Below are 27,862 nucleotides of genomic sequence, written 5' to 3'. Positions count from 1 at the left end.
AGGTTTTTGTTTTTTTGGGTTTTTTTAAAGATTATTTACTGGAAGAATTGAATTACACCATAAATATGCACAAATACTAACACATTTTTATTTGATCACAACAGGATCTAATGCTATGTCACAAAATGTTCCTGTGTTCAAATGTTCATATTCTATTAGTTCAGAACTAACATCAAAACATTATTTTTGTGCAAACCCAACAAAGGAACTAACATTATTTAATAAAAGAGTGTTAAATAATAATAAATAAAATATAAACAAAAAAGAAAATCACAATATATCATGATATTGTTAAAAAGGCAGTATTTTTTATTGGTTTTGCTTCTTTTTTTAAAGCTTATTTCCTGGAAGAATTGAATTACACCAGAAATATGCACAAATACTAAACACATTTTTATTTCATCACAACAGGATCTAATGCTATATCACAAAAAGTTCTTGTGTTCAAACTGAAATTATGTTTTACAGACATTACAGTTTAAGATCCTGTTCAAATGTTCATATTCTATTAGTTCAGAACTAACATCAGAACATTATTTTTGTGCAATCCCAACAAAGGAACTAACATTATTTAATAAAAGAGTGTTAAATAATAATTAAAAAAAAAAAAAAATTATATATATATATATATATATATATATATATATATATATATATATATATATAAACAAAAAAGAAAAACTAAAAAAAACTAAAATGAACCCCAAAATATCTGCATTTGAATAAATACCTAAAAAATATTGATACAGTACTTTTTAATATCGAAATGATATATCGTAATATATTGCAGAACCGATATTTTCTTACACCCCATATGATTGGTTAAAAAATACAAAAACATCCCCTAAACAGTGTCATTTTAAGGGAGTTCTGCAGTGAAAATGTGTCAAAGTCACCTCTATAATCAAATGTAAATGTGTTAGAGGAATGGCAGAGGTAATGTTTTCATTTCAATCATTGGAATTGACTGGAAAGCTGCTTCGCTGCCCTCAAAGGAGTATATAATACGCACAACCTAGAGATGTAGCCAGACGGGGGTTGAGAATGGAAACAGCACACCGGATAAAACAGCATGGAAACAAAGGAAGTCCTTCTTGTGACCTTCAGGTTATGTTGTGAAGGAGTGTTCCCAGTGCACAAACATATTTGCAGGCGGATCTCTTGTTTCACCTGTTCTACTGGACCATTGTTGAGAGCAGTAAAGGGACAAACATGGCTGCTGACATCGCAACTTCACTCAAGTGTGATAATGCAGGATACTGGAGCATTGTGGGAGTGATGGTAGTGAGGTCTCTCTCCTTAACCAGCTGATGTGGTGTGGCTAAAAGGATGTTACAGTAGTAAAGGCCTACAAGGACATTGACAATACGTTCTCTGTTCAGCCATGGAATTCCTGCATTCCTAATGTTTTGAGAAAAAACTAAGTGAGAACATTTTTGTCATGTGCATCTGAGCGAGACAAGAGGAAACAGAAAATCTAGATAAGATGATAAAAATGAGCAAATCTTGCGTGTTATTGAAATACATATAGTTGTCCTGCTATGCACTGTCACAGGTTAGGACTTAAAAACATTATGATCAGTGTTGTGCAAGTTACTTCCAAAATGTAATACATTACAGATTACTTGTTACTGTTATTTAAAACTAATTCCTTACCTTCAATATTATAATCTCAGAATTGTAATGCGTTACATGACTCCTGTATTACTTTTGAGTTACATACAGTACAAGTTCCTTTTACACTGCACCTCTGTTCTAGGGATATTTCGCCTTTATTCCAGAATGATCTCCGTGTAAACGAAATGGTGGGATTATTTGGTCCCACTTTTATCGCGGCTTTGTAACGCCTCTGGAGGTAGTAACAGAGCCATGATAAAGGCAGGCTCGTGATTCTGGAATACTACATAAAAGGAACACCTCTCGTTCCGCAACCAAGGTGTGACAATTTGAGGGATTTAAAAATGAGCGTAGGCCGTGTACAGTAAACAAACATATCAACGTGACCAGAAAGATGTAGAAGATCAAGATCCGTGAGCTGTTGTCACTTCGGGCGGAGGACTATATCCATGCTAATATTTGTGGAACGGTGAAAGACTCTGGAGAGGTTAGCAACACCGCTATGTTTGAGGTATTTCCAATGCAGAAGTGATACGTCACACTATACGCTGCGCTGCGTGACCGTCCCTTTGATTCCAGAACGCAGGTCCGCTGTGTAAAAGTCCAGCCTGTCTCACCTCTGTTACTCCTTTGGCTTGGCTGTGGAAATTGGTCAATGGTGGACGAAAATTGGGATCGCTATCTCGCCGTTTTTCTAGGATCTCTGTGTAAATGTGGCTGCTGTTGCCACACTGCATGCACAGTAGAACCCCCCCCCCCCCCCCTCTCTCAAAACAAGAGATAGGAGAGCCTTGAGACGCATAAATTTGCACCCTGAAGTACATGTGGGGATAGCTCGGAATGGAATGCTACGGCCTACGATGTTTGAATCCCAGCAGGAACTTTTGCATTTTTTTTCAGCATTTTACATGTTCAAACAGGGGGCATTGCACTGAAGACACCGGTAGATAAATCCACAACTGATAAAGAAGTCTAACTAGTCCTAGAAACGTTAGCTTACCTTGTCATTGCTAATCACATGGATCTTGCTAACTAGCTTCTGTAAAGCAGGGTTAGGGTTTGTGATGAACATACATCCATGCGGCCAATAGACTGTCTTCTGACATCTTCACCCATTGGCTGAACACCAACAGGAAATACAACTTTGCTGCTTCATTTTTGATTCCTTAAGGCACAGGTGTCAAATATGCGGCCAAAACCGGCTCACCAAAGGTTCCAATTTGGCCCACAAGATGAATTTACAAAGTGCAAAATGCAAAAATTACTCTGAAGATATTAACAGTCATGGGCATCAAAATCAAAAACAATAGCATAATAACCTATAAATAATAACTCCAAATTTTCTTCTTGGTTTAATGTGAGAAAAATATGACATTATGCCTTTAAATAATGGCAACACCAATTTCTTGTCTTTGATTTACTGCAAAGAACATTAAATTGTGATATCCTTTAACAATAAAATGTCAAAAACTTGACCAAATATGAACAACCTGAAATGTCTAAAGAAAAATAAGAGTAATTTTAACAATATTCTGCCTGTTTTGTGCCTTGGTAGATCTGATCTGTAATGCACATGTATAAATCATAAGTTGAGGCATAATATTGATCAAATTGTACTTATTTTTCTTTAGAAATTTCAGTTTTTTATAGTTATTCACATCTTTTTTTGTTTTGGATAGAAATAGTTTCATCATTTAATGTTATTTTTTGCACTAAAAAATTTGGAGTTGTCATTATTTATAGGCTATTAGGCTATTATTTGACTGGTCCAGCCCGCTGGAGGTCAAACTGGGCTGAATATGGCCCCTGAAAGAAAATGAGTTTGACACCCCTGCCTTAAGGTCTCACAGTCTTGCTGTTTTGTTTTGTTTTTTTAATTTGAGCAATGAAATCATGGGCGAAAAGTGTGGTGTAACGCAAGTGCTATTAAACATGTACCAAGTAAAATAGTACAGAAAATTTATTAGTGTTACAGCCAAAAGTAGTCAGTAACTGTAATGCATTACTTTTGTAACAACAACACTGATTATCAGTCAGCATCCAACTGTTTTGGTGTTTGCGCCTCTTGGCGTCTGCGTCAGTGTTTGAACACCTGCATGCAGGGGGTAATTTGTTCTTTATTGCCAGTACAGAAAAGACAAACAAAGAGTAATGAGAAAAAACAGACGGGGAAAGATAAAGTAAAGTGAGAGTGCAGAGACAGGTTTGTCTGTTTCGTCTGAAGCAGCTGGAGGTTCTTGGCAAGACACGGTGTTAAAGCTGCTATTCTCTCATGTTCTGGACACCCAGACTTTGCAGTCTCCTTGGTTTCATCTCCATTAGGTGACAATGGAGTCTTTTGAGAGAGTCACTAACTTGGCTGAGCAGGCTTGTGGACTGTATAAAGACACAGAGACACCGTGTCCTCTGCATACTAATGATTCAGCCTCACATTCACGTCGGCCTCCTTTTCAGCTCATTGATGGTACGTTGTGCTCTCTCTGATCTCTCTGGGCAGGGGGTGCAAAGCCGAGACTGTCTTGTTTTTTTTCTCTGCCGTGTTGTTATATGTGTTGAGGTTCTGTCAGGTGTGTCTGAAGGTGTGTTTGTGTGTGACGGAACAGAAATGCGGTGAACTGAAACTGCCGTACAGAGCAAGAACTGGCACTGGCTCAAGTTATCCAACTGCCTCTAACGGCAGAAAGCTCCACTTGAGGCTGTTGCAAAAACTCTGTTTACTCATGGAAGCAAGAGGGAAGTAGGGGTTTTTTTTGTAATCTTTCAGAAGTAGGCCACAGAAGTTCAGCACAATAAAGCACAAATTAGAAATACGTGTAATTCTTTAGTCAAACTCTCCTGTTATGTTCATTTTTATGTTATGCTATGGTCCTGGTTCAGCTTGACCTGGTGCCTTTTATACTCCATTATTAACCCCTTTAATAACAATAAAATAAGTGATGATGTATAGTTTGAAGCAATATGAACAGGGCATTATTTGACATTAGATCGGAGCAATATCAAACAAACTGCCACAAAAATTACAGTAATTACAGTCTTTTAACTTCTTGGGGGTTTTTTTGGCCTTATACTTCAACAGGCTAGAGGTGTTTGAGATGGAGGGTGGAGTTACAAAATCCAAGACATTTTAAAGTTTAGACAGCATAAGTGATTTGGTTAGGATTAGGAAAAACACCTTAGGGATCGGAATCGATAAGAATTTAACGATTCTGATTCCATTATTGATTTTGCTTATCGATTCTCATTGGGTGAGGGAATAAAAGAGTACAAATGGGTGTGTTTGCATTAGCTGTCTTTTATATTTCCACCTCTGCACAGAAAATATAACATATACAGTATGGACAAATAATAATAACAGATGACGCCGGGCCCAGTTTGGGGTGGGGTGGGGATGGGGGTGGGGACGGCATACAGTGAAAGTGAAAATAAAGACGCTTTACTAATTCCTGTATTGCCGCATTTCCACTACATGGAACCAGTTCAACTCGGCTCGTCTCCCGTTGTTTTTTTTCCCCTGCCTTCGGAAACTTGTATTTGAGGGGGTACGACATTTGTTACCTGCACTGGAACTGGGCCCGGATGACGGCCTGGCGTTCACTCTGCCGCTAGATTCACAAGCACCGCTAAGTAGCAAATCAAATATGTGACATTCCTGTAAATGAATCACATGCTGTGGACAAATGTTTGAGCAGACTGGAGGGATTCCACTCTTTTGAAGAAATGGAAGCTTTGACAGTGTTCCAGTGGACCTGGTGTCGTCTTTTTAGACCGTTTCTGCCTCATCACCATGTTGGCTACGTTCTGACCAAAACAATGCAGCGTACGTGTGACGTCATCGCACATGCGCAACGAAAGCGGAATCGATAAGCAGAATCGTTAAGCAGGCAGGCAAACGATTCCAAGGAATCGAGCTACTGGGATTCGGTTCTCAAAAAGAACCGGTTCTTGATTCCCATCCCTAAACACCATTATGTATTAACTAATGTTTATTACAGAAACACTGAGATTCTACATACATGTATACATGTGTCTGTCATACTGGGGTGAATAAATTATGTTTGCAAATAAAAAAATTTTAAAAACCCAGCTCATAATCTGACACTTCTGGAGTTTTTTCACTGATGGTCAAACTGATCAGAACATACAGTCACAGAAAGAAATTATTAGACCACCCCTTGTTTTCTTCAATTTCTTGGTCCTTTTAACGTCTGGTACAACTAAAGGTACATTTGTTTGGACAAATATAATGATAACAACAAAACTAGCTCATAAGAGTTTAATTTTGAGAGCTGATATCTAGACATTTAACATGTTTTCTTGATAATAACCAAAATCTTTTCAGTTCTTACATCAATATCTATGGCATTATACTGACAAAAACAGTGCGTTTAGGCCTTCCACGTTTTCTTTTCTGTCTGTTTTAGTCACATGATACACACAGGAGTTAGTACTTGATTGCATAACCATTGTTTTTGATGACTTTTGATGGTCTAATAATTTTTTCCGTAACTGTAATCTGTAATATGAACATGAAGGGAGCATCGTGAATTTATGAGACCTATTATTTTGATTTTATCTGTTGGTTACATTAATTAAGTCCAGCAGAAGTTCCATACTTCCTTAATTTTCAACATTACGTGCAGTGTCTTGTTCATGTTGTTGCTTTGATGCACTTCCTACTTACTGTACTCTTATTTTTATTGTGCCAGTATAAAGCTATCTCATTTTGTCTCAACATGTGGCACAAATGTTTTTATTTTTATGTTATGTTACACTGCAATATTAGCATCGTTTTTTACTGTTCAGACATCTGTGAAAGAGCAGTAAATGTTTATAAAGATGTTCTCTGTTCACATCTCAAAAAGCTTTTTGTATTGTGCCCCATCTTCTAATTTGTAATGCATATGTTTTGTCATATCCATGTGAGGAAATATTGTCACTAGTCACTTTTCCATTGGACATCTGCGCAAAACTTTACTCATATTTAGTAAATGTCAAAAAAACCTGAAGTGCCTGATGTCGGTTTTTCCATTAAATCACAAATGCGAAGATTTGTTTATTTATTATCGTGACATAACACGAGAAGTCATTCCATAAACATGGTGACGAATGTAAAAAGGGTGTTGATTTACAGATATATTCATTAATATTATTATGTATTACCCCTCTATCTTGTACTAAATTTAAAAATGATCGGGTTTCCTGGTGTGTCCACACATACCGCGACATGTTTCTTCTTCTTCTTCGCTAGTTGTAACGGACATCAACATCCGTTTTTTTTAATTCACCTGACTCTAGTTGTGAAAAAAGGTCTTTCCATTGCAATTTTATACATAGATATACATACATAGATATACCATTTGCGCTACACCTGAAAAACCACCTCTTGCCAGCACAAAAACTTTTAATCAAAAAATGAGACTTTTGGCGAAATTGTTTTTCCATTAGTTAAATTTTTATGCACAAGTTATATCTGCGCAATTTGAGGGTTAATGGAAAAATGACTACTTACAATATTCTTCTGGTGGAGTCATTGAAAAATCCTCTGTAGTTTCTCTTTCTTTCTACAGGGTGTCCCATAAGTCTCCATACATAGGAGACATAATACATATGGTTCTAACATGTATTTCTTTATATTTCTTCTTTATAGTTCTTCAGCAGTGGAGGACACGCATTGAAATGTGTTCCCGACAAAATGGCAGTCATATAGAGCATATTATATGAATAAAAATGGTTTATGTCAAGAAACATTTATTTTTCCTATGTATGGAGACTTATGGGACACCCTGTAGATGTCAGGTGTGACGGCAGGTTTAATATTTTCTTTCTGAAGACTGTAAATAGGAAAAGAAACCTATATGTTTGTTAGAGCTCATATTATACAAGTCCGATGCCTTTACAGAGTGTCTTGGCTTTGACATTTTTCACAATGTGTGGATCTGTTTCCATGGTAACACATGTAAATACGCACCAGAAGAACAGTTCAGATATATCAACCTATGGTACGTAATGTCTGTGGTCTCTGTAGGAAGTGACCCTTCTTTTATTGTGTGTTGTGTTTAACCAAACCCATGAGCGGTGTGTAGTTCATTGCTTTGACATTTTTATGTTCTGTTTATCAGTCTATCTGTCACATGCTGTTGTGTTTTGCAATTTGTCTTTTAAGCTTGCACAGAAGCCTATCAGTTTTCTGATTAAATTGTATGACATTCGCCATTTCCTGTTAATTAGAAACCACAACTGATATAATGCAATATGATGTTTTCGGAGAATTTTTTTTTTTTTTTTCAATCTAGATTCGTTGGAGAATCTCATGTCCTTGTGTGCGTGACTTTACTTTAAAATAAGACACAGGCAAAGTTCACTGCACAAATAATGTAATAGTTAATCATTTAGTGTAAATATAAAAGCTGTGTGTCCGTAATTACCACACCGACACTCTTTTTCCAGTGTGTTTCTCTCATGTTCTTCTTCATTTTAATGACAAAGCTCCGCTGCTTATATTAGACTTTGATAATGACCTAATGTATCTAATACTTGTGTTTGCATGCACTTATTACATCCCTAGTATGAAGTAAACACCCAGTTTACACACTTTGTTTAGGACGCTGAAATGAAGTCATGGAAAAGCCTAAGGCACAAACATTGTAGACGTGTGTGCTGCCTGTCTCATGATGCTTCTGTGCTTATTTTTCAGAAAGTTCATCTAAGCAAACAATCTCATGACTCATATATAGCCGAGAAACAAATATTTTTTTCTTTTTTTTTTCTCTTTCAGAACCATTGTATTTTATTGCAATATGAATGACTGAAACTCGAGAATGAGTTGAACTGAAACAAGAACTACAATGAAGATACAAGGATGACAAAAATAAAGCCCTACTTCTCAAAACCTTTCAATGAATCCACACCTGGCCTCATGCTTACATCATTCTGATTCCACTGTGTATGTGGTTTTGCTTCTAAGTTTACATACCTGTGCAGAATTTGTGATTCTTTGGCCATTTTTCAGAGAATATGAATGATAATACAAAACGTTTCTTTCACTCATGGCTAGTGGTTGGGTGAAGCCATATATTATCCAACAAATGTGTTTGCTCTTTTTAAATCATACTGACAACTAGGGGTGGGCGATATGAGCAAAAAAAAAATCATTGATTATTTTTTAGCTTACCGGCCGATAGGCGTCCGGCGGCATCTGTCATCCGTTACCAAATTTTCAATCATCTTCTTCTCTGAAACTACAATTCCGATTGACTTCAAACTTGGTATACAGCTTCTTTATGATGATGTCAACAAAAGTTAGTGAAATTATTTGGATCCAGGTCTGATTCTGGATTTGGTGCCACTTTGAAAAATTTCCCCATTATAAGAGATAGGAAATGGATCGATGCAATAACTCAGTAAATATAAATGATATCCAGTGTAAATTTCTACAGTCCAGCTCTGATGAAGAGATGACCAAAACATAATGGCCACCACATGTTGATCAGGATCTTCTTCTGGATCCAGGAACATACGGAAAATTTAACGTGGGCTCTTATTGGGAAAAAATTTCAATCGTCTTCTTCTCCAAAACTACATTTCTGATTGACTTCAAACTTGGTATACAGCGTCTGTATGATGATGTCAAATCAAGTTAGTGAAATTATTTGGATCTGGATCTGATTCGGGATTTGGTGCCACTTTAAAAAATTTCCCCATTATAAGAGATAGGAAGTGGATGGATGCAATAATAGCCTCTGGTATGTCTGTCCATCACCTAACCCTCCGGACCACACAGCCCCCCCAAATGCCATGATAGATGACCCATCTTGAAATACCATATTTTCATTCCAAAGGCATTCAGGCACCTTTTGCTGCATATAGATCCTTAAAGTCCTTCCATTGTTATTTGATAGTTACATACTTTGAGATATATACTGCCAACACATTTCACTACAATTTATGACCAAAGTTGACCTATGGAAGTCAATCAAGCCATTATTGTATGCACATTGTTTCCAGAATAACATGTGTGAAACACTTGTTTCAACAAAGCCAGGTCTATCAAAGAATAAATCCCGACCGTCCATGCTTTCAGCTTGGGCTATTTCTGTAATATAATAAATACACAGAACTGGGTGAGAATAAATGGCATCTGGAGACATTTCCCAAAGCTTTTAATTTGGCCGGTAAGATACAGGGTCATTGGTCCGATTTTTTAAAAATTTCTCAATAACGATAATCTGACGATGTCCTTCAAAATGTGAATTTCTTTCTTTCTTTCTTTTTGTTTTCATACAAAAAATGCTGTAAAACTCTAGTTGCTTACCAGGACATCTATGGATAGACACATCGCTTCAGAAGAACAGCTCTTGTTTGTTTTTAAAATGCTTCATACATCTTCTGCAAAACATGCACACAAACATATATTACACTTTGCTGAATGACTCGGCGAGGGTTTGCTGAGTGTGTTGTGCAGATTTACTCATCTTTTCTTCAGCTGTAGTCGTGCTTGTGGAGTTTCACACATTCCTCATACTGTTTCGTATGGTTTGTTCGCAAGTGATGGAACAGATTTGTCATTGAACCGCTCTTTGCGGCGACTGTTTTTTAGCATATCTTGCTTATAACGTTATTTTGACCAATGTCAGTCTTGTCAAAACCGAACCATTTCCAGGCTAGGAATGTGGACCTACGTCTCACTATGAAATCATCCGCTCAGACAGAAGACTCCTGCATTTTTCCTCCATGTGATACGATGTTGTGTTTTGGTTGTCGCAGAGTCACCACCAGACTGAATCCTGTCTGCTGATTGGCTTCTAAGGCACCCATTCAGCCAGTGAGGATTTTGATGCACCTCTCCTTTACTGTCTATGCACTGTTCATTTGTTTTCTTTTTGAGACAGTATGAATACTTGATAATGTAAAATTCCACATCATCAAATCAACATTCATGATATTATCGTAGGTGATATATATTGCCCACCTCTACTAACAACAGAAACTATCCGAATAACCCTGTTCTAAAGTTGACATACCCTAGTTCTTAATCCTCTGTATTGGCCCCTTTAACATCAATGATAGCTTGAAGTATTTTGTGGTAGTTGTGGATGAGGCTTTTTATTTTCTCAGATGGTAAAGCTGCCCATTCTTCTTTGCAAAAAACCTTCAGTTCCTTTAAGATTTTGGGTTTTCTTACATGAACTGCATGTTTGAGACCTCCCCACATTGGCTCCATTATATTGAGGTCAGGAGACTGAGATGAGCTCAACTGTATGTGACTTAAAAAGGGTTTGGCCAAAAAGACATTCACTGTATAATTGAATCTAATTAAATCTTCTGTATTTTTGCCTGCACTGTGAATTTACAGTCGTGGAAAAAAAAATTATTAGACCACTCCTTGTTTTCTTCAATTTCTTGCTCATTTTAATGCCTGGTACAACTGAAGGTACATTTGTTTGGACATATATCATGATAACAACAAAAATAGCTCATAAGAGTTTAATTTCAGAGCTGATATCTAGCCATTTTCCATGTTTTCTTGATAATAACCAAAATCACTTTAGTTTTTACATCAATAGCTATGGCATTGTACTGATAAAAACAGTGCTTTTAGGCATTCCATGTTTTCTTTTCTGTCTGTTTTAGTCACATGATACACACAGGAGTTAGTACTTGATTGCATAACCATTGTTTTTGATGTCTTTTGATGGTCTAGCTTAATCATTTTTTCCACAACTGTATCATAAGCCTTCACAGTGCATGTATCATGGTTTGAACTGAATGGGTTTCTTTCTCCCAACAGTAAATTCCCGTTCCTGCAGCTATGCCGGGGTGTTTTTGGTTGAGGGAACAAGCCATCACTCACTGAACTATGACGCTCAGAAGGTGTGTGAGCAGCTGCAGAGCACCGTGGCAAGTCCAGAACAAATCCAGGCCTTTGAAAAAGCCATGGAAAAATGCAGGTAAAACATAAGCCTTAAGAGTATTACTGTTGTTGTTGTTGTTGTTGTTGTTGTTGCCAACTTTTTTACACTTATACTTTTAAAGCAACAGTTTACTAATATAAGAGAATGATTTTCAAATAAAATGTAAGAATATAAGATTTAAAGCTGTAAATGTAATATATTATGTAAAGTAATGCAAGGCAAGACAATAAATGTCATATATGGGTTCATTAGTCGCTTTTCCATTGACCCTCAAATTGCGCAAATATAACTTGCGCATAAAAATTTAACTAATGGAAAAACAACAATTTCGCCAAAAGTCTCATTTTTCAATTAAAAGTTTTTGTGCTGGCAAGAGGTGGTTTTTCAGGCGTAGAGCAAATAGTATATCACGCAAAACTGCAATGGAAAGACCTTTTTTTGCCATTAGAATCAGGTGAATTTAAAAAATGAATGTTGGCGTACGTTACAACAAGTAAAGAAGAAGAAACATGTCGCAGTATGTGTGGACACCAGGAAACCTGATCATTTTTTAATTTAGTACAGGATAGAGGGATAATATATAATAATAATGAATATATCTGTAAATCAACACCATATTTACATTCGTTGCCATGTTTATGAAATGACTTCTCGTGTCATCTCACAATAACAAATAAACAAATCAAGACCCACTGTCCACATTTGTGGACAAGAGTTTCACAACTTTATACAAAAAAAAAAAAAAAGAAAACTGTCCACCACAAAGGAAATTCCATAAAAATTGTAAAAACTGCATCTGAAAAAAACTGTTGCATCATGATGTTTCCAATATAGGTGTGATGATTGACCATGTGGAGGAGGAAACACGCCAGGAGGCTGGAATAATCTTCACCGCAGTATGATTTATTTACAATGTTTGCCCAGGTGACATTGCCGATTGAGCTGTGTTAGTGAAAAAAAAAAACTAAAAAAAAAAAAAAAAAAAAAAACTCAACTAACTGATGAAAAACAGCTTGACAAAACATAAGGAAAATCAGTCTTCAACAACAGAAAATAAAGCTCAGCCCATGGCTAAGGGCAACTAGCTTCAGTGACCTGCTTCACCCAAGCAGAGCCACACTTCTCCTCCAGGACCTTCTACTCCAGGCTTTTTATACCCTTTGCCCCTCCCACATGAACAAACCAATCACAAATGTTCAATTTACCTTTCAATTAACATTTACTGGAATATTACTGATATCTTGACCTATACCTCATTTCACTACTTTTATTTAATACTTCCCCAAAAAGTCTCTAACAGTTTAAACCTGTTTTAGAGAATTTTTAACGTTAACCACTGGCCAACTCACAAAACTCCCCTCTGATGGCTGCCACCCTTGGTAAGTTCCTGATGCCCTCTACTATAAAAGGTTTGGGAACCTCCCTCTTCCTGTTTGTCTGTCAGGCCTGGGATCTGGTGATGAGCTGGAGAGAGCACGGAGTGAGCATCAAACAGTTAGGTAACAAAAGGAACAAAAGAACCAGACTAAGCTATGGCAAATGTGTTTTGATCTGTGGGCCCATTATGTAACTATTTCTAAGGATGCAAAAATGATAAATATGAAATGAAAATATGATTAATAGAAACAAACAAAACTAGACCAGCTAAGCTAGCAGGCCCAAACCCATGCTCCCCCTGTCACTCCAACCCAGAACCAGGCCCAGAGCCTGAGAACAAAGGACACAGGTTCAACCCACTCACAGGGCATGGGCTGCTACCATGACATTAGGCACTTATTTAATAGAAAACAAAAAAGCTTGGACTTTGCTGACATTTATTTATTTATTTATTTATTTATTTAACCTTTATTTAACCAGGAAGAAAATCCCATTGAGATTAAGAACCTCTTTTCCAATATCCTGGGTCTCAGGAGGTTAATGGAAAAACTAACATTACGCACTTGTGTTTTTTTCGACATTTAGTAAATATCGGTTAAAGTTTTGCGCAGATATCCAATGGTAAAGCGACTATTAACTTTACTGTCCACAATTCTTCTAGTTGTTTCAGTTCTTATAAATGTGCGTTTGTGCATGTACAGGGTGGGGAAGCAAAATTTACAATGGACATTTAGTTGTTTTTTCTCAGCAGGCACTACGTCAATTGTTTTGAAACCAAACATATATTGATGTCATAATCATACCTAACACTATTATCCATACCTTTTCAGAAACTTTTGCCCATATGAGTAATCAGGAAAGCAAACGTCAAAGAGTGTGTGATTTGCTGAATGCACTCGTCACACCAAAGGAGATTTCAAAAATAGTTGGAGTGTCCATAAAGACTGTTTATAATGGAAAGAAGAGAATGACTATGAGCAAAACTATTACGAGAAAGTCTGGAAGTGGAGGAAGCAACAAAAAACGTACCAAAGCTTTTATTAAAGCTCTCAAATCCACAATCCTAAAGGATCCAACCAAATCCATGAGAAAAATGGCAATTGAACTTGAGGTAGACAACAAGAGCGTTAGAAATGCAGTAAAATATGATTTGAAGTTAAAATCTTACACAAGAACACCAAAACACTTGTTGACAACAGCAACAAATCCAACTTTAGTAATTTTTGGGAATCATGTTTATGGCCGCCTTCTAGCCCAGATCTAAACCCTCTGGATTCTGCTATTTTAGAACATGCTACCAATAGAACATCACACAGCAATGTCGACTTTTTTAAAGATACTGTTAAAGAAGAATGGGAGAAGTTGTCACCCGAATATTTGAGGAACACTTGCGCAAGTTTCAGGAAGCGTGTGAAGGCAGTTATTGAGAAAGAAGGAGGACACATAAAATAAAAACATTTTCTATTATGTCAATTTTCTTGTGGCAAATAAATTCTCATGACTTTCAATAAACTAATTGGTCATACACTGTCTTTCAATCCCTGCCTCAAAATATTGTACATTTTGCTTCCCCACCCTGTATGTATATGTAAGTGTATGTATATATATATGTGTGTGTATATATATGTATAAATAGATGTGTACGTATATGGGTGTATATATGTATGTATGTATATGTGTATATGTATGTATGTATATATGTATATATGTACATGTTGTTGGTTTAGACAAAGGGGTGAGAACTATTACGCTCTGCTTCTTCTCACTCCTTTTCGAATATGACTTTTTTCCTTTTTCTTTTTGCGTGTTTCATTATTTTATGCTTCCTTGAATTTTCATTTCTATAGTATGTTGTGCAAAGAAGTCAAATAGTAGTAATCAGGAAGCTTGTATTATATCCATATTCAAAATAAATCAATTTTTAAAAAAAAAAGAAAGAAGCTGTTTTATTAAGGGTCAGAATTCAAAATTGGATCCCAGTAGTGAAATTAAACTGTAAATGCACCTGATCTCCATCATAACAGGAAAGAAGCACATTTTCTATTTTCATACAGATGCAGGTGCAGGAAGGAAAACAAGTCTGAGTGTTTTCCTCCTTTTAACAGTATCGTAATAATGACACATCTGGGACAGACGGTGGTTTGTTTCACACTTTGCTACATATTTCCTCAGAATATTGCTGCTACTGATGCTTATGTGTCTGTTCAGGAATGAAGAGACCATCAAAGAAAACTGTGCCAAGAACATGACTGGATTTATTATTGATCAAAATGTAACCACTGATCAACTCTACGTCGCCTACTGCTATGATGAAACAGGTGAACATGTCTTCCCTTCATTTACATTCACCACCATAACTCAAGCTTCATTTCATTTTGCTTCCTACAAATATAACACACATTTACAGTTAGCATCAAAGCGGTTGTACAGACATTTGTGATTTTTTAACAATTCTTTTCTATTGTTTTTATTTCTTATGTACCAGCTGGACCTGACAAGAACTGCGATAAAGCATTAGAAACTGAAGAACTCTCTGATGCACCAGGTTGGTAAAATACATCCATTCATGTTTTGCTTGTTATAATTTTATTGTATTTGTTGACATAGATCTGAAAACTATGACGGCGTACTAGGGCCACATAAGAAAATTAAAAAACACTTGTCACTATGAGAATAAAGTCATAAAATATCGAGATAAAACCTCTAATTTTACTAGAATTCAAATACAAAAAGAGTGGTAAAATTTTGATAAAGTATAAATAAAATAAATACTTGTTTTGACTTGTTTTAAATTGAGTTTTTTTAAGACTACGACTTTATTCTCCTAATATTATGGCTTTATTCTCAAAATACGATGACTTTAATCTCATAAAAGTACATTATTTTCATTAAATTATGAGGATTTTTTTAAAACTATGACTTTATTACCTCCGCCAAGGAGGTTATGTTTTTGCCAGGGTTTGTTTGTTTGTCTGTCTGTCTGTTTGTCTGTCCGTTAGTGTGCAACATAACTCAAAAAGTTATGGACAGATTTTGATGAAATTTTCAGGGTTTGTTGGAAATGGGATAATGAAGAAATGATTAAATTTTGGTGGTGATCGGGGGTGGGGGGGCCCCTGGGGGGGGCGCAGACCAGAAAATTTCATCAAAATCTGTCCATAACTTTTTGAGTTATGTTGCACACTAACGGACAGACAAACAGACAGACAGACAGACAAACCCTGGCAAAAACATAACCTCCTTGGCGTGGGGGGGCCCACGGAGGGGGCCACTGATCAGCCTTGGCGGAAGTCTGCGCTCTCCGAGTGCTTCTAGTTCTTTTAATATTATGGCTTTATTTTCAAAATTTGATGACGTTAATCTCATAAAAGTACATTATTTTCATTAAATTATGAGTTTTTTTAAGACTACGACTTTATTCTCATAATATTATGGCTTTATTTTCAAAATATTCCAACTTCATTCTCGGAAAATTTTGACTCTTTTTGTATTTGATTTTATTCTTATTCAAATTTCAAGTTTTATCTTGATATTTTACAACTTTATTCTCGTAGTGACAAGTGTTTATATATTCTTATGTGGCCCTAATATGCTGTTGTAGAAAACTAACTATTATACATGAACATATTTCATCTGCAGGATTAAAAAGTCACAGATTTCCACCTTCAGTCTCCACCTGAACACTAGCGCTCAGACTCTGCGTATCTATTTCACAAAACCATAGAAAAAACCACAGCCAAACAAAATGAAACCTCCTAGCCAACGCCTTGTTCTAGTTACCAAAATATCTCCGTCTATAGTCGGTGCTGACCTCCTGTCGGCTTCTGGCGATGTCACCCAATGCGTCTGCGAAGGTGAGCCGTACAGTTAACCCAGATCTGCTCGCACTAAACAACAAAACTCACGGCTGAAGTTACATTTTACGACTGTTCTGAGTGGAAATGAGCGATCTGTTACCCTTCCGCTGAGCATTCTATGCACATTATTATTTCAAACTCCACAGATAAGACAGAAGTCCGCCTTTACATGACCTCAATGGAATAACAGACCATTTCTTGATTTATATCGTGCTGCAAAATACAAACCAGTGCTGATGTTGTGCCAACGTATGTATCCCCAATCAGAATTGTGTCCCTGGGCCGTGGGAGCATGATTTTGATTTTTAATCTCATGATGATATTATATCTCATAATTTTGCATATCTTATCTCATAACAATGACTTTATATTTCATAATTTGACTTTTTATCTCATGATTAGGACTTTTTTTATCTCATAATTTTGTATTTCTTATCTGATAATTTTGACTTTTTATCTTAATTATGACTTTTTTTCTCATAACTGACTTTTATCTCATAATTTCTAGTTTTTATCTCATAATTATTCAGCTCTTACCTCATAATTATGACTTTTTATCTCATAACTATGACTTTTCATCTCATAATTTCTACTTTTTATCTCATAATTATTCAGTTCTTATCTCATAATTTCTACGTTTTATCTCATGATTATAACTTTTTATCTCATACCTATGACTTTTTAATCTCAGAATTTCTACCTTTTATCTCATAATTATTCAGTTCTTACCTCATAATTAAGGCTTTTTATCTCAACTTTTGACTTTATATCTCATAATTATGACTTTTTACCTCATAATTTCGATATCTCACAATTTTGCTTTTCGTATCTCATAATTATGACTTTCTAATCTCATAATTATGACTTTTTTTATCTCATAATTTATACTTTTTATCTCGTAATTATGCATCTCTTACCTCATAATTATGACTTTTTATCTCAGTTATTATTTTATATCTCATAATTTTAACTTTTTGTCTCATAATTTCCACTTTGTATTTAATAATTATTCAGTTTTTACCTCATAATTATGACTTTTTTTTTATCTCAATTATAACTTTATATCTCAAATTATGACTTTTTACCTCATAATTTCAATATCTCATAATTTTGCTTTTCATATCTCATAATTATTGCTTTTTATCTCATAATTTATACTTTTTATCTCATAATTATGCATTTCTTACCTCATAATTATGACTTTTTTTTATCTCAGTTATGACTTTATATCTCATAATTATGACTTTTTATCTCATAACTATGACTTTATATCTATTAATTTCTCCTTTTTATCGCATCATTATTCAGTTCTTACCTCATAATTATGACTTTTTTTTTTATCTCAGTTATGACTAGATCTCATAATTATGACTTTTTATCTCAATTTTGACTTTATATCTCATAATTATGACTTTTTATCTCAATTATGACTTTATATCTCATAATTATGACTTTTTAATCTCATAATTATGACCTTTTATCCAATAATTTATACATTTTATCTCATAATTAAGCATTTCTTACATCATAATTATGACTTTTTAAAATCTCAATTATGACTTTATATCTTATAACTTGACTTTTATCTCTTAATTTTCACTTTTTTTCTCATAACTATGACTTTATATCTCATAATTTTGACTTTTTATCTCACAATTATGACTTTGTACCTCATAATTTGGATATCTCAAAATTTAGCTTTTCATATCTCATAACTATTATCTGATAATTGTGACTTTTTATCTCAATTATAACTTTATATCTCATGCGTATGACTTTTTATCTCATAATTTTGACTGTTTATCTCAGAATTAGGACTTTTTATCTCAATTATAACTTCTTTTCATCCTATAATTATGACTTACCATGGGGATTTTTTTTTCAGTGGCAGAAATGGGCCGAGACCTATGAAAAATTATGCTCCTGCAGTCAGGGGAAACTATTCTGAGTGGGGATACGTAACCTTGGCACAACACTGGCTTTTACACAGATATGTCAAAACAAATACAAATGTTCCGCCCTAAGATTTGTTGTGGATCGATAACAGATCAGGATGATTAGTAATTCATTTAATATTAAACTATAATACAGTTACAGATGAAAACACAGTACGTAAGTTCATCTTGACCTTTATTTTGTCATGTTTGTGAGATACGCTATGCATTATGGGATAGAAAATTACAGTGACAAAACAGTTGATGTGTGCGCGGCTTAAGTTTCCTTCATGTCTTACACTTTTCTTAGGCTCTCGAAATAAGTGGCTTTTCACGCATAGGTTTCCACCTGTCATGCATGGATATCTTTAATAAAGGAACTCTTCATTGCTTGTGAAAACCCAACTGGGCTGGCTGTGAAACTAAATTAACCCATAAAGACCCAAACCTCCACCGCCGACCAAAAGCATCTACTGATTATAAAAAATGTATTTTAAAAATTTGAAAAATAAAAATGAAAAAAAAAAAAAAAAAAGAAATAAAACAAATTTAAAAATGTAAAAAAATAAAAAGATAATAAAAAGGAAACAAAAAAAACCCCAAAAGCATCTGCTGAAATAAACTGTTTAATACTTATTGATCCATTAATCCTATCAATACATGGAAATACTTGACGTAAAATACAGTTTGTCCTCTCTTCATGGTCATCAGATATGACCCATTTGGATGTTCAGAGGCTTTGTAGTTACCGTGGAAACACCGTCATCTTCTAAAACATTGATTCATCAGTAAAACCCATGGAGTTGGATCAATGACAGTGGATGGAGACACTGGGTTTATGTTCAGTTAATAATAGATTTGCTGAAAAATTCATTTTTTTCTTCAGTTTTCTCCGTTTTGATCTAATAACTTTTTGAATTAACTCTGAGTTGTCATGAAATTCTAAATCAAATACATGAAATTAGGAAAATACATGATTTACAGTGAAAAATGCAAAATACGGAAGAAAATATTATAATAAATGATGATAAATCACTTAACAAACATTAACTAGAGACAAAAATTCATTTCAGAGCTGCCACAAAAGTAGCAGTGGGTTTTTATGGGTTAACATAGCTTATTTTAATAAATAAACTATTTTATTAGTTTAATAGGGACTATGCATATTTATGAACATTGTTGTGTAAGATAATTTTCACTTGTTCCATTGGCAGATTTTTTTTTTGCGGAATTCAAGATTTTTTTGCTCAATTCAAGCAAAAAAAAAAAAAAATTTCCCAATTAAACAAGTGAAAATGATCTTGGTAAGATTTCTTGAAATAAGATTTTTAAGACCTATTGTCTGAAAATAACTTCTTATATCTCACTGAAAAGTTACTCTTTTGGTGATTATGTCTTATTTTAAGTGTGATGAGATATTTTGACTAGAAATGAGAAAAATACACTTGGTAAGATTTGGATTTTTTCCAGTGCCGTAAAGCAAAACCACTGAAGAAAAGGAACACAACACTGTAATAACAAACAAACAAAAAAAAAAACATTAAAAACCAGTATTATTCCGGCAGCAGGGATGCTGAAAAAATACTGTAAAATAACAGAAAACAACCATCTCATAAAAATATGGTAATTTTCTATACTTAAAATACAGTTTTTTGCCCTTACTTTACATGAGATTTTGCTTTTTTTTTTTACTTTTTAATATTTAATAAAGAATATTTTCATGTATTAAAACAATCAAATTACCTATAAATATATATATATATATATATATATATATATATAAAAATAATTTTCAGTGAGACTCAGTTGTCCAATCCACTGATAAAAACTGTATTTGGACAGTTTATCAGTGCTTATACATGTTACACATTCACAAAAATACATTTATTCAACATTTTTGTTGTGAAACCTCCTGTAATTACACAAGATATTTGTCAATTAACAAACAAGTCTTGTTAAACTGACAGAACAAATACTTCTTTTATGGTTAATTGTCAGTAATTTTATCTTTTTTTTTTTTTTTTTTTTTGCAGTATTAAACTTTAAATTAACAGTTTAATCTCATAAATAGAAAAGAAATATTTGTGAAATTATGATAAGTTTGCAAATGTATTTTAACTGTGTTTTTCTGTGAAAAAAGAAAAAAATTATTTTAAAAATTTTAAATTTTATGGTTATTCACAGTTACAGTTTTTTCCTGTTATTTTACATTTGACGTGTAAAATCAGTCTATTTTTGTCATTTCATTGATATTTTCCTGTATCTTAAAAATACAGGAAAAATCTGTCAAATAAACAGTGAAAATTCTGTTAAATTACATTTTTTTTTTTTTTTTCCAGTGAAGCACATCCTCACAGCAGCACATTTACCTGGAATAATAATGTCTCAGGGGTTAAAGGGTTAAAATAATAAGACTTTCTCTTTCTTAAGCAGCTAAGGCCTCATCCCAGCCTGAGATCCAAGCCCCGACAACATCAGGAGGTGATGCAGAGCCAGTGACTACTCCACAAACCCCACCAGAGGAGGCAACTGATGCCGAAGCTGCTGACCCCCCCACGGTAGCCCCCCCCAGGGAGGAGGCAGATGACACGGAGAAGCAAACAGTCCCACCACCAGCCACCGTTCAACCAGAGGAGCCCCAACAAAACACAGGAGTCGTTCCTGTTGTGGAAGAAAATGTCACTTTCACTCCTGAGGATTTTGGTCAGCCCGGTGGGTCTGGGATGCAGCCCCCCCTGTCGGAGGAGGAGGAAAACCACACGACAGCCCCTGTAGGAGAACCAGAGGAAACACAGGCCCCCACTGGAGATGAGAACACCGAGCCTGAGGACGCCAAAACACAGCGTAAGAACAAACAGGAACAAGGAAATACATGTGTGCAGGAAAGGGCAGCACCTGGGTGTGTGGGAAGGACAGAAATATGGAGTTAAAGGGATGAAAAAAGAGGTCGAGTTTATAATGAGTGCATATGGAAAGGAAAAGAGGTGTTTTTTTTTTTTTATTATTCTGTGTTTATGTTATTTCAGCTGTTAGTTTGATCACAACGAGAACTGTACAACATAGAGGAAAGTCCTGACTAGATGTGAATGTAGTCCCAGTGGTTAAAGCTCCAGCACATCATGACAGAAGATGCAACAGGTTTAGGACTAAAGTTAGACAGGACGCCCCCTAGTGTCTGACTGAGCTGCAGGACAGACTGGGACTGAACACAGCTGTCGGGGGGGGGGGGGGGTGAAGAGGAAGACTGGAGAAGGGCTGCTCTGCTCTGCTCTGTTCTTTTTCCTTTTTCTTTTCTTTTCTTTTCTTTTCTTATCTTTTCTTCTCTTCTCTTTCCTTTCCTTTTTCTTCTCTACTCTTCTCTTTCCTTTTCTTTCTTTCCTTTCCTTTCCTTTTTCTTTTCTTCTCTTCTCTTTCCTTTTTCTCTTCTTTCCTTTTTTTGCTTTCCTTTCCTTTTTCTTCTCTTCTCTTCTTTTCTCTTTCCTTTCCTTTTTCTGTCCTTTTTCTCTCCTTTCCTTTCCTTTTCTTTTCTTTTCTCTTCTCTTCTTCTCTTTTCTTTTCTTCTCTTTTCTTTTCTTTTCTTTTCTTTCCTTTCATTTCCTTCTCTTCTTTTCTCTTCTCTTCTTTTCTCTTCTCTTCTCGTCTCATCTCATCTCTCTCCTCTCCTCTCCTCTCCTCTCCTCTCCTCTCTTCTCTTCTCCTCTCCTCTCCTCTCTTCTCTTCTCTTCTCTCTCTTCTCTTCTCTTCTCTTCTCTTCTCTTCTCTTCTCTTCTCTTCTCTTCTCTTCTCTTCTTTCCTTTCCTCTCTTCTCTTCTCTTCTCTTCTCTTCTCTTCTCTTCTCTTCTCTTCTTTTCTTTCCTTTCCTTTCCTTTTCTGTAAATATACATATTAGTTAGACCACAACAATGCTAAATCAATACTCAGTCCTACCACACCACCAGTCAGTACATGTCATATATGGGTCCCGTCGTCGTCACTGTCCACAGTCCTTTCTGTGGTATTTCACTTCTTCTAAATGAATGACCCCTGGGGCTTGTTTCCTTGTGTATGTCACCATCCACAAGGAAAGTCTAAGTATATCAAAACACAATGCGTCCATTTACGTGTAAATCATATAACAGAAAAAAAAAAAAACTTTCTATTTATGAAACAAAAGTACAAAAACATGTAAAAAAAAAAAAAAAAAAAAAACACATTACCAGCAATTTATATTAAAAAAATCCATTCTTTTCTATAATACATTAATACTTCTATTGTTTTATGTGACTCATTTCAATTTTTGTGACATATGCTGGAATTGTGGGACCATTGCGTATTCATTTTTTGCATCTTTTTGCATCTTTTTGCATGTGCAGCTCCACATCAGCCTCCCAACGACAAAGGGCGGATGAATCCAGTTTTAGATGATGGGCCTAAATCTGACACACAGGACGGCAGTGGTTCATCCAGTGAGTACCCCATGGGGGATCGGGCTCGGGCCATGTTGTCGTATGGCTCCAGCCTTTTATATCGTGCTGGCCTGCTTTTGGTCCTGTCAGCTCATTGCTTCTTATCTCTTTGTAGACTGGCTGGTAATAATCGGAGTGATTGTGGCAGTTGCTGCTCTTCTTCTTGTGTGTGCAGCTGTGGCAAAAAGAAACAGGTAGGACTTGGATGACCAGTCTTTTATTTTTTTTATCTCACACTAATAGTACTTATTACTTCCTCTTGTACCATCTTATGCAGGGGTGTCAGACATAAAGCCCTAAAACTGGGGCCAAAAAGTCCGTTCGGCCTATGGGGTCAATTTGTGAAATGCAAAAATTACACTGAGACACAGTTGTGAGAAAAAAGTATTAGACCACACGTTGTTTTCTTCAATTTCTTGTTCATTTAAACGGGTTGTTTAGACAAATATAATGATAACAACAAAAATAGCTCATAAGGGTTTAATTTCAGAGCTGATATCTAGACATTTTCCATGTTTTCTTGATAATAACCAAAATTACTTCAGTTCTTACATCACAGGTGTCCAGGAGCCGCCAAGGGTTCTATCTATCTATCTATCTATCTATCTATCTATCTATCTATCTATCTATCTATCTATCTATCTATCTATCTATCTATCTATCTATCTATCTATCTATCTATCTATCTATCTATCTATCTATCTATCTATCTATCTATCTATCCATCATCTATCTATCGTTCTATCGTTCTATCGTTCTATTGTTCTATCTATCGTTCTATCTATCGTTCTATCTATCGTTCTATCTATCGTTCTATCTGTCGTTCTATCTATCTATCTATCTATCTATCGTTCTATCTATCTATCGTTCTATCTTTCTATCTATTGTTCTATCATTCTATCTATCGTTCTATCTATCGTTCTATCGTTCTATCGTTCTCTCGTTCTATCATTCTATCTATCTATCTATCTATTCATTCATTCATTCATCAGTTTATAAATTCATTCATGTATTTATTCATTCATTCATTCATTCATTTATTTATTTGTTCTTTCGTTTGTTCATTCATCAATTTATATATTTATTAATAAATTTATCTATTCATTCATTCATTCATCAGTTTTATATATTCATTCATGTATTTATTAATTAATTTATTAATTTGTTCTTTCATTCATTCGTTCGTTTTTTCATTCATCAATTTAAATATTTATTTATTTATTTGTTTAATTTATTCATTCATTCATTCATCAGTTTATATATTCATTCATGTATTTATTTATTTATTTGTTCTCTCATTTGTTTGTTTGTCCATTCATCAATTTATCGATCTGTTTTTACTTGGAACAGACAATAAAGTTATCTATCTATCTATCTATCTATCTATCTATCTATCTATCTATCTATCTATCTATCTATCTATCTATCTATCTATCTATCTATCTATCTATCTATCTATCTATCGTTCTATCTATCGTTCTATCTATCGTTCTATCGTTCTATCTATTGTTCTATCATTCTATCTATCGTTCTATCTATCGTTCTATCATTCTATCATTCTATCTATCTATCTATCTATCTATCTATCTATCTATCTATCTATCTATCTATCTATCTATCTATCTATCTATCTATCTATCTATCTATCTATCTATCTATTCATTCATCAATTTATATATTTATTTATTTATTTATTTATTCATTCATTCATTCATTCATTCATTCATTCATTTAACCTATATTTGACCAGCTAAGTTAGTTCAGAACTGATTTTCATTTTCAGTACAGACCTGGTCAAGAGGCAGCACACAAACAGAACCAACAACAGATTAACAACAGATTCATGTAAAACAAACCAACAAGGATGAACAACAGAACAGATTACATGTACAACAAATCACACAGTGTCATATAACAAACAGAAAACCTAAAGAACAGATGCGGTGGTCCTGAAAAAAAAAAAAAAAAAAAAATTCACACCCCTAATCTCAGTCTTTTTTCTACAAACCACACCATTCCACAGAACATCATCATTAATATCTCTCACTGTCTTCTCTTTCGGTTGCAGTTTGTGCGGTAAACAGCAGACCCTGATGATCACCAAAGACGCCAGCGAGGGTAACGGGGCCGCGGCGTCGGTGTCCAGCTCCCATGCACAGGAGAGAGAGCAGGAGATGGTGACCCTCATGAACAAGGAGAAGATTCAGGAGAACGGCAACACAGAGGAGTTCACTGTCATCACGCTAGAGGAGTCACCAGATAAAGAGCAAATGGCATGAGAAACGAGTGTAGAAACAGATAGGGCCCAGTATGTGAAGACAGGAGGGGGTGTAGTAGTGGTGGAGTTTTTTTTGTTTTTGGTTGAGGAGGGGGTTGAGACTGCTTTGGTGGCCAGCACTGAATGGACAGGCTCGTGTGTGTGTATTTTTATGTTATATATATATATAGAAAGACTGTCTAACCGAGGTACAAAGTTTTTTGCGTGTGAAGCCTCGCATCGGGACCGTGTTTGTCAGCGTTTGTTTGTCTGTTTAAACCAGGCTGAACCCAATGACGGTCAAAGTGTGTCACGCATTGTGCAGTATCATGAATGCTTTTACGGTGTGTGAATGTGTTTTGCGGCAGTTCTTTGTGTTTGTGAACTTGTATGCTTTGTTAATGATGGGGTATGTGGGTAAGTGTGGGTTTTTGAAGGGAGGGGGGCGGTGATAAGAGATTAAAATGTAAAGAACTCATTGATTAGAAAGTTTATGATTTTTTTTGGGTAACACTTTATAATAAGTCTGCACTATGAAGCATTAGTTAAGCATTAACAAATACTGAATTCATTATTTATAAAGCGTATTTCTGACATGAATACTTATTAGTATATGGTTTATAAGCACAGTTTTAATGGTTTTACTCATCATTAATAAGCACATTAGTTATGGATTAACAAATAGTGAATTCATCATTTATAAAGCTTTTTTTTCCTTTTTTTTTTCCAACCTTTGTTTATTTGGACTTTTATAGAAATTGGGCAATACAAACATTGTATCATATGTGACATCAGTTGAAAATAAACTGTTGCACAATTTCTATTTTTTTTTTTTTTTTTACATGCAAACAAACCCAAGAACAAGGACAAGTACACCAACCTTCTCCATTAACAAAAACAAAAAGACAAAAAAAAAAAAAAAGGTTCACATTTAGAATATCGATGCGATATGTGTTACACAAGGTGCATTACTGAATACAAAAAACAAAACAGAGGGCCAGGTGGAAAAATTACCATAAAGGTCAATCTGGAACAAAGGGAAAATTTGTTTTCCTGACTAGCTGAAACAAAGGATTCCAGATTTGTGAAAATTTATCAACAGAGGCATAAAGTGTTGTTCTAATTTTTTTCTAATTTGAGAAAAGCATATAAAGCATATTTCTGACATGAATACTCATTAATATATGGTTTATAAGTACAGTTATAATGATTTACTAGCTCATCTATAATGTGCTTAATGATTGTATTTTCATACTTTATAAATTATGGATTCAGCATTTAAACATTTAGTATTCAGACATGTACTAATGGTTAGTGAATATGTTAGCGGGTATTTTATACTAACTCACACATTTATTTTTCAATTGATGTCCTATAAACAGTTATTAATACAGGAATTCTTTATTTCAGGTCGTTATAAAGCACTTACTACTCATTAATTAAATATATGGTGTGAGCTCATCTAAAGTGTGGATGATCTATACCAAGGGTGTCAAACTCATTTTAGTTCAGGGGTCATATTCAGCTAAATTTGATCTGAAGTGGGCAAGACCAGAAAAATAATAACAGAATAACCTATAAATAATGACAACTCCAAATTTTTGTCTGTGTTTGAGTGTAAAAAACCCCCAGAAAAAAACACATTAAATTATGAAAATACTTACTTTTATGAACTATCCAAAAAAAAAAAAAAAAAGGAAAAACTGAAATTTAAATTAAAAAACAGTAGTTTTTTGTCAATGTGCATTATGGATCAGATCTACAAAGACACTAAACACTGAGGAACAGGCAGAAAATGGTTAAAATTGTGCTTAATTTTCTTTAGACATTTCAGGTTGATCATATTTGTTCAGATTATTCATATTTATTGTTACAGGATAGTTTGGAAATGGAAATATTTTAATAATTTAATGTTATTTTTTGCACTAAAACAAAGGAAAAAAATTAAATTGTTAATTCTAGATTTTTTTTGGCTTAATTTAAGATTTTTTTTTTACTTAGTTGAAGATTTTTTATTTTTTGGCTTAATTCAAGATTTTTTGCTAAATTTGAGATTTTTTTTGCTTAATTGAAGATTTTTTTTGTCTTAATTGAAGATTTTTTTTTTACTTAATTGAAGATTTTTTTTTTTTCCCTTAATTCAAGCTAAATTTTTTTTTTTTTTTTGCTTAATTCAATTCAAGACTGTGGAATTTTTGCATTTGGCAAAAACATCCCAGGGGCTGAACTGGACCCTTTGGCGGGCCGCATTTGGCCCCTGGGCCGCATGTTTGACACCCCTGATCTATGCCGTATAAAGCATTTACAAATGAGATTTAAAGGAAAGACTCACAAAAGTCTCAGTTATTCTAACAAAGGAAAGACACAGCACATGGGATTATCAAACAAACTGCATGATTGAATGATGAATGATTATGAATGATTAGTAAAACATTTATAACTGTGCTTATAAACCATACACTAA

General features: G+C 34.7%; 1 protein-coding gene across 3 annotated transcripts in view; it reads left to right on the top strand.

Annotated features, from left to right (window-relative positions):
• Nucleotides 1–26,000, top strand: part of cd44b (CD44 molecule (IN blood group) b) — a 34,524-nt gene extending 8,524 nt beyond the window's left edge. For 2 of the 3 annotated variants that reach the window (XM_030135711.1, XM_030135713.1), the window contains 7 exons: nt 11,405–11,564; nt 15,114–15,223; nt 15,391–15,450; nt 21,127–21,540; nt 23,049–23,141; nt 23,257–23,335; nt 25,210–26,000. In XM_030135711.1, the coding sequence (XP_029991571.1) occupies nt 11,405–11,564; nt 15,114–15,223; nt 15,391–15,450; nt 21,127–21,540; nt 23,049–23,141; nt 23,257–23,335; nt 25,210–25,420 (1,127 nt within the window). In that variant the 3' untranslated portion in view covers nt 25,421–26,000. The remainder of the gene's footprint in view (nt 1–11,404; nt 11,565–15,113; nt 15,224–15,390; nt 15,451–21,126; nt 21,541–23,048; nt 23,142–23,256; nt 23,336–25,209) is intronic. The other variant, XM_030135712.1, reaches the window with a different exon arrangement.
• The last annotated feature ends 1,862 nt before the right edge of the window (nt 26,001–27,862 follow it).

Source organism: Sphaeramia orbicularis, chromosome 6, assembly GCF_902148855.1.
Source record: "Sphaeramia orbicularis chromosome 6, fSphaOr1.1, whole genome shotgun sequence".
NCBI classification, from domain to species: domain Eukaryota; kingdom Metazoa; phylum Chordata; class Actinopteri; order Kurtiformes; family Apogonidae; genus Sphaeramia; species Sphaeramia orbicularis.
Note: the sequence above shows the minus strand (reverse complement) of the source record. Positions and strands in the feature narration are given on the sequence as shown.